At 37.4% G+C, this 7,834-nt stretch overlaps 1 protein-coding gene across 1 annotated transcript in view; it reads left to right on the top strand.

The window, feature by feature from the left end:
- KCNMA1 (potassium calcium-activated channel subfamily M alpha 1) overlaps window positions 1-7,834 on the top strand; it is a 166,238-nt gene that overhangs the window by 8,540 nt on the left and 149,864 nt on the right. Inside the window, exon 4 of the mRNA XM_018558162.1 lies at window positions 6,887-6,973. Within this exon, the coding sequence (XP_018413664.1) occupies window positions 6,887-6,973 (87 nt within the window). The remainder of the gene's footprint in view (window positions 1-6,886; window positions 6,974-7,834) is intronic.

Raw genomic sequence — 7,834 nt, 5'->3', positions numbered from 1 at the left:
CTCTTAGTTTTTGTAATGGAGTTAATTTTAAACAGTTTATCGCAATGTTGCTACCACCATTGAACATTTTGTACATGGAGATCATATCCCCCCTTAATCTCCTCACCTCCAATGTGAACATGTTTAAATTTAGTAGCCTTGTCTCGTAGCTCTGGTCCTCCATACCCCTAATTAGTTTGGTTGCCCTCCGCTGGACTTTTTCCAACTCAAGGACATCTTTTCTTAGTACTGGTGACCAGAACTGGACCGCGTACTCCAGATGAGGTCGAACCAATGATCTATAAAGTGGCAAAATTATAGACTTGTCCCTGCAATACATCCCCTTTTTAATACAGGACAAAACCCTGCTAGCTTTGTTTACAGCAGCCTGGCACTGCAAACTACCTTTCAGTTTGTGGTCTACAATGACCCCCAAATCCTTCTCCATTTCTGACTTCCCTAGCGGCATACCCATAATTGTATAACCCATTTGTTTATTTTTAATTCCAAAGTGCATTACTTTGCATTTATCGACATTAAACCTCATCTGCCACATTAATGCCCACTCCCCTATTTTATCCAGGTCCTCCTGTAATGTTATAGTGTCTAAGTCCGTGTGTATTACCCTCCCAATTTTGGTGCCATCCGCAAACACAGAAATATCGCTGTTAACACCCTCCCCGATGTCATTAATAAATAAGTTGAACAATATGGGACCCAGCACAGAACCCTGAGGCACACCGCTCATTACACTGGCCAAAGTCTGAAAAGGTACCATTTACAGATACCCTCTGGACCCGTTCCCATAGCCAGTTCACACACCACTTCATCTATGCCCATAGCTCTCAGCTTGTGTAGCAAGCGTTTGTGTGGTACCGTATCAAAAGTCTTTGAGAAATCCAGATATACCACATCTACCGGCTTACCTCCATCCATATCTCTACTCACGCCCTCATAAAAAGTTAGCAAGTTAGTTAGGCAGGAACGGTCTTTCCTGAACCCGTGCTGATTGTCATTAACTATCCCGTTTTCCTGAACAAATTCTACCAGATAATCCTTTATTATGCCCTCTAGCATTTTACAAACTACCGATGTTAGACTGACTGGCCTATAGCCCCAGTTATAAAGTTAAACTAATGAGAAAAGAATTGTATTCTGATAACTGCAATTAATACATGTAATTCTAGCATTTAGTATATAAAAGTAGAAACCCAGGCATATATTTACTGTTTTACCTCCCAAGGTATTTGTAAGTTTACTAGCCATACTTGTGATACACATACCTCAGCTGTTTGGAAGTATTACTTTGGTTCTACCTGAATAAGCAATACTGCTTCCTGGGTCACCTCCCTGCTTGTTGGATTGAGGTGATAATGCGGATTCCTTTGTCAACTTTTCAGGTTGAAGGCTGAAATGTGACCTAAGAAGCCACTAAGCGGAACCAGGAATTCGTGAACTAGGAAATAAGTGCGTTTTCTGTGTGGCTGTATAGTGTGCAAGAGAAGCATATATCATAATCGCTGATCTGAAATACAAATAATTTGGCATTTAAAACAATAAACATGAATGCATTCCACCTGTGAATTTACCTGTTTGCCAAGATTTTCACTGTGATTAAATTCTTAATTTCACATAACTCTATCTCTACACTACAATGCAGCACATTTATTAGCAGGATGCAGTTATTGGAATACAATATTTTTAGCCGCTTTGCAAAAACCAAGGACGTAAGAGTGGGGTGGAGCAAAAACCCGCTCTCACATTCCTAGATTTTAGCAATATTAAATCAATAGGTTTTTTTTAATGTTATGAATGACAAAGAATGTATCAGCGGAGTTTTAAAGGTTGTATTTTGCACCAAGGAATGTGTAAAGGTTCATCCCATAGTACTAATGATACCCTCCAGTCTACAATATCTTCATGTTGCTATTTGCATACACCTCTTCATAATCATCAATTTTAAAGTGAAACAGAACATATGTGATTTAAAAAACTGCTCTAATGTAGGTTGCACATGCATATACTGCCAACAACAGACAAGAGTGAAGAGTTTGGAGAAGGCAGGAGAAATGAGCAATCTAGAACAAAATAGCCAATTTGGAAAAATTCTCACTTTCCAGTTCAGTTGTCCTAGATTGTTTACTTCTGCCTTCTCCAAACACTTCACCCTTTTGTGAATAACCCTGAGAATCTCAACCAGAGAAAATCTCTTATTTTCAGAATGCAACATTTTGTTTTGTAGAGGCATGTCGTGACTGTGCATGTCAGTTTGTGAATTGCTTGGATTTGCAATCGATTGTAAAATCTGAATATCTTAATTTGTTTTAAAACACATGTTTTAACCAGCATGGGCTAGGAATAGCCTAGCATATTCTATCACTGCCGTATACAGTTTGTTTTTAGTGTTGGCAGGCTGGGATTTGCAGGCACATGTGTGATGGTATGCTGCTGGTTGAATATAAAATAATGCACTCGCCTTTACTACTGCATGGGGGTAATGGTACAGAATAGCTAGTTCGCAACATCAAAATTTTATTTTGCATTTGCCAATATTCCCTGTTTGCATGAAGTTATAAACAGTTCCATCCCCCATTCCCCATCTGCATCGTTAGACCTGCAAAGATTAATTGCATTAAATTTAACTTTTACCATAACCACGAGTTATTAGAATAAAAGATGATTTGGGTTGATTGTAGGATGGGCTACATACAAGCTTGTTACCATTTACTAAATTTATGGAACGATTATAAACAAGCCTTGCTGAATGACAAGTTTTAAGATAATATATACATTAAATGACGTTTTTACTAAGTCTTGGCCCATGTTTGTAATTGTGTATCTCCTATGCATAAACTAAGTATATTAAGGGCTCCACTGTGTGCCAGATGGAGTTATAAATGGGCTTTTTAAATTGTCTACTTAGTAATATGGTTTATAAAAAGATCTACTGATAACATTTACAGATGTACAGCAAACTGCAGCAAGTTGTAAAAACTCCAGTCAAGCTATTATTGTTCATGGCTACTCTATGCTCTAAAGCTAGATTCTGTAGCTATATTTTAAGTAACTGCCACCATACTCTATTCAGACCCAGACTGAAATGGACTTAAATATTTTTTTACATTAGAATGCCTGTTGCACATCCTGTAACAAAACAAATATGAAATACATTTATAATAGCTAAACTTCTGTCAGAGTACAGGAGCACTCATGTTTATGTCTAGAAGTTTGTATTGATGGACTTTTAAGTAATCTATTGTTATAGGTTTTGTGACCCTATAGCTGACATTTCCAAGCCAGGCCTTATTCTGTTTTTAAATATCCTTTAAAATAGGACCTTGATAGTTGCCTGGAATATATTTGCAAGCCCTGCATCAAGACCATAAGCCTGAAGACACTATTTTGGATAGAACTGTCCTTGTCAGCTGCACTAGATGTAAATAAAACCTGTGCATTTGTTCAGACAGCACTGGCACTTTGTAAGTTGTCCTCTACCATCTTAATGAGCATCCCGGGAAAGATGCAGGATTACCTTGCCGCAGTGAAAAATTGTCAGGCCCATTTATCTTTAGGCTCCGTGATGAACTGTGATTTAAATAGCTGGTTCTCCACTGGGACCCGAGAGATCTATCAAACTTCAAGGAATGAAAGGGGCCATTTATCATCTGCCAGGGCCTCTTGTAGCTTTTTGTCAAATAGATGTGACATTCAGACAGACAGCACCTTGTTAGTTGTAGCTCAATGCTTTGGACAGGAGGGGATACATCACAGCACTTGTTTCCCTCATGGAAAAATGAATAAAATGGATTTTTATTCTCAAGGCCTAGGATATCCACGATACTGAAACATGTTCTTTTCTGGCCTATGTGTGGATTTGTTTGGTACTAAAATAATCCTGATCCTATTAAGGAAGACAATTTATTTAGAAAAACAGTTTAACTCTAGATTTATTAAAACAAAGTACTACTACAGAGTACTACTAAAATCGATATATCACTTTATTTACAATATGTACAATAATTCATAAGCCTGGATTTTGTCATCAAAATTAAGACTGTTGGTTAGGACCCCCATCTTAGGCAGAACACTTGTTTTGTATGTATGTGATATTTGCTTTGTCATAGATAACTGAGACTCGTTGTCCTGTACCACCAACCCTTCTAGTTCCATTAGAACTAGAAGCTATTAGATTAGATGCTATTGCATGGGCCTTAAATCACATGAGAGTAATGCATTGTGGATATATCAATCAGTAAGGATGATGAAAGATTGTTGACCATTACTAGATGCCAAGTCTCCCTTTTACTATGAGGGATTCTGTATGTATATTTGCAATAAATTCCTAAAAGCATGGTAATGACCTTCTCCAGGAAATTGTGTGTTTGAATGTTGATTTTTTTTTTTTACTGAAATCGGTTTTGTCTGGTTTGTTGAGAACAAAGCAGGAGTGAACTGTTATGGATCCAGTTATTACAATGAAACATTTTCAGCTTTAGGAAACAAACCAATATCACAAGAAAGTAATATCCTACACCCTCTCAACAGTGCAGTGGCATGATTGGCATTACCAACACCTACATTAGAATCAACCAGTACAGATATTTGTTTAGCAGTGCTGTAATTAAAAACACTGTAATGGTGGCTGAAGATTGTGCCAACTGATCATTAGCAAAATAGGAGATTGTAGCTATGCATATAAAGAACTCATTTCAATGGGTTTGGTAATTTTGTGTCTGGTAATATTACTAAACAGCACAAGGTCCTTACACTGTAGTCATTTAGCAAAGGGATGTCTGTGAACTGAGCCTTTATGCTATTCTGATCAAGAGCTCATGGACTTATTTGAATATGACAGAAAGTTTTAAATATGTCACGTTTTGTAATCAGTTTGGTTCTAGTTAAGGTGCCCATACACTGCACGATTCTCGTACGAGAATTGCGGGAAATCCCGCGATCGTACGATAATCGTGCAGTGTATGGAAGGCGTGCAACCGTTTCTAATGTACGGTCGCACGACTTTTGTATTTCGAGCATGGTGGAAAACCAGGCGAGAATCGTATGATTTTCGCCTGGTTTTTAACATGATCAAGAGATAACAGCCGAACGGGTCGGTGTGCACTGGCCGCTGTGCGCACGCTCCCCTCGGGCTTGCGATGATTTATTTACAACAAGGTTGTATATAAAGAAATTGTTTAGAGTTGCAAGTACCTATAGAAGGTTTACATAGTAGAGCATTTTCACTGTAAATCATACATATTCTAGACAGTGAAGACCATTACTAACTGTTTACAACAATACATAGTTAAATAGACTTGCAGAAGCCTATTGTTATTTAATGCTCACATCCACAAGCAGGTGTCACTTCTGCTCTTGTTTTCCATATACTAATGCCTGTCTAAATGCACCATTAACCCCTCCCTGTTTAGAGACAAGCATGTGGCAGTATTTTTGCATGATTTTGTAAAGCTTATTTTTGCAGGTTATGTCTAACTGAAATTCTTGTACATTATTCATATAAATATTTGATGACATCAGTATTTCTGGCAAGACTCTACACTTCTCATTTTGCATAATGCATTTTACCCCAATTTGTCGATTATACTTAAATAATTTGAGGGTATTTTTAATTCTTAAAATTGTGAATATCATAGCTGCTTTAGTCACAGGTTCCAAGAAAGTAAGGCATGACCCCTGATTTTTTTTAATGAAATTATGTATTTATATAATTTGTTTCTATAGTGCTGACATACTTTTTAAGAAAAAGTCTGTGAACCCTTAGTTATCTGGATTTCTGTATGAATGACTTCTAAGATCTCAGAAAAGTCAGAATACTTAAGACAGTTGTATTAATCATATGACTTGCACAACTGTCAGGTTTTTCCTAAACAATTAATTTAAACAATTTTAATGGTAAAGGTAAGTTGCACTGTGTGAAAGCAAAAGAACCCTGATTAACTCTGCAGGCTGACTACCGTCTTACAGTCTTAGTGCCCCTGCAGATGATTACAGACAGACTGATATCAAGATAGATTCTAGTAGGATTGTTCAGATACCAAGTGCCGTACTCGGTACAAGTACAGATACTTTTCCAGCTCTAAGACTAGACTAGAGAAAAATTTAAAAGTTAGGTGGCAGCTGTCATTTTTAAAGAGCACACGGGGCTCCTGGGATTTGTACATCTCTGTTTTAATGTATGACTTTTTAAATATAAATATATATTAGGGATGCACCGATACCATTTTTTCAAGTACAAGTACTGATACTTGTCTACTAGTCCAAGTACTCACAGATACAAGTACTGATAATCTTTTGTTTATTGTCATGCAACAGTTTTTCTAAAACAATATAGACTAATGATTTCAGGAACGCTGTGACCCTGGTAGTTCTTGTGAAAATGCCAAGTATTGGCACTGGTATCTGAACATCCCTAGATTCTAGTACTTATGCTAGTCCTATGTAAAAGTACATATTATGGTTTTGTAATAAACATATCATTGTATAAAATGGTTTTAAATACTTTAAATGAAAGTAGATATTTGTGCAGAAATCTAGGTAGTTTCCAGTTCACAAACTTTTTTGTAAGCCTATATTATAGGGAATGTACAGAGTACATACGGTTCAGTCCCTGCTCGGAGATTACAATCTAAAGTTTCTACCACAATCTTACCAGCACATGCATACACTGCCAATCTGGTCAAAAGCCAACAAATATACTATTATGGATTGTGGTAGTAAGCTGGAGCTCCAGGAAGAAATGCAAATGTTTAGATGTAGCTGAGAATGCTTGCCTAGATTAAGAGCTGGAGGGGGTAATGGGTATTTTTTAGAAAATTGGCATTAGTAGGCAATGGATAATATGATATTAATTTCTGAAAAAGCTTCTCATTTTGCATATGCTTGCCCTTAGGATTATAATCAACCCAGGAAATCACGTTAAGCTGAAAGAAGGCACTCTGGGGTTCTTTATAGCAAGTGATGCCAAGGAAGTTAAACGGTATGTATACGCTGGATTGCTTTTTCACATCACCTGGTGAGCATAGTTGCTTTAAATAGATCATAACAATGGGCGTGAGACCCATCCTCGCTCACATGTTTGGAAAGGTTGGGATACCCCAAGAATTTCTCTGACTCAGCCAACGGTGCATGCAGAAGACATGACAACAAAAAAATAATCGTATTTCTCTGTAGAAAAGATTGGCACACTGTTGCATCAAGATTTCTAATGCAGGCTTCTAAAGTGTTTTGCAAAACCTGTTACTTGTCTCATTTGTCTCTGTTGTGACACACACACACACATACACATACACACACACACACACACACACACACACACACACACACACACACTGAACTCGATGGACCTGTGTCTTTATTCAACCGTAACAACTATGTAACCCTGTTCTTGACCACGGTGCTATCAGCCATGGAAATGTGATATAAGTGCATGTGCATTATGCAGCAATCACCACCTCTATGTGCTTCCATGGATGCCACAAACATGGTGCCTTTACACATATTTAGTAGGATTACCCTAGATGACTTACCAAAGTTTAACAAACTAAAACATGTTGTAGATTAAGTCTAAATATCAGAAAGGTCGCATATGAAACATTAGGAGAACTCCCTGATATTAGAAGGCACAAGACCTGTCTTTATATGGTTACAGTACGATTGTTTAGACATCTTTCTGTTATTTTTAGATGGTCACAACTCTTCTGACCTGAAAGGTGACTGATAAAAAAATATTATTCTTGTCGTAAGGCATGGTGCCTGTTATGCCACAGGCAGCAGGTTTAACCAGGAAATGAAAAAAATTGTCTTGTGTGATCTGTTTGACCATGTAAAACTTGATATA

The sequence above is a fragment of the Nanorana parkeri genome, unplaced genomic scaffold (assembly GCF_000935625.1).
Source record: "Nanorana parkeri isolate BGI_ZX_2015 unplaced genomic scaffold, ASM93562v1 scaffold322, whole genome shotgun sequence".
Lineage (NCBI taxonomy): Eukaryota > Metazoa > Chordata > Amphibia > Anura > Dicroglossidae > Nanorana > Nanorana parkeri.
This window is presented reverse-complemented; position numbering and strand designations above follow the sequence as displayed.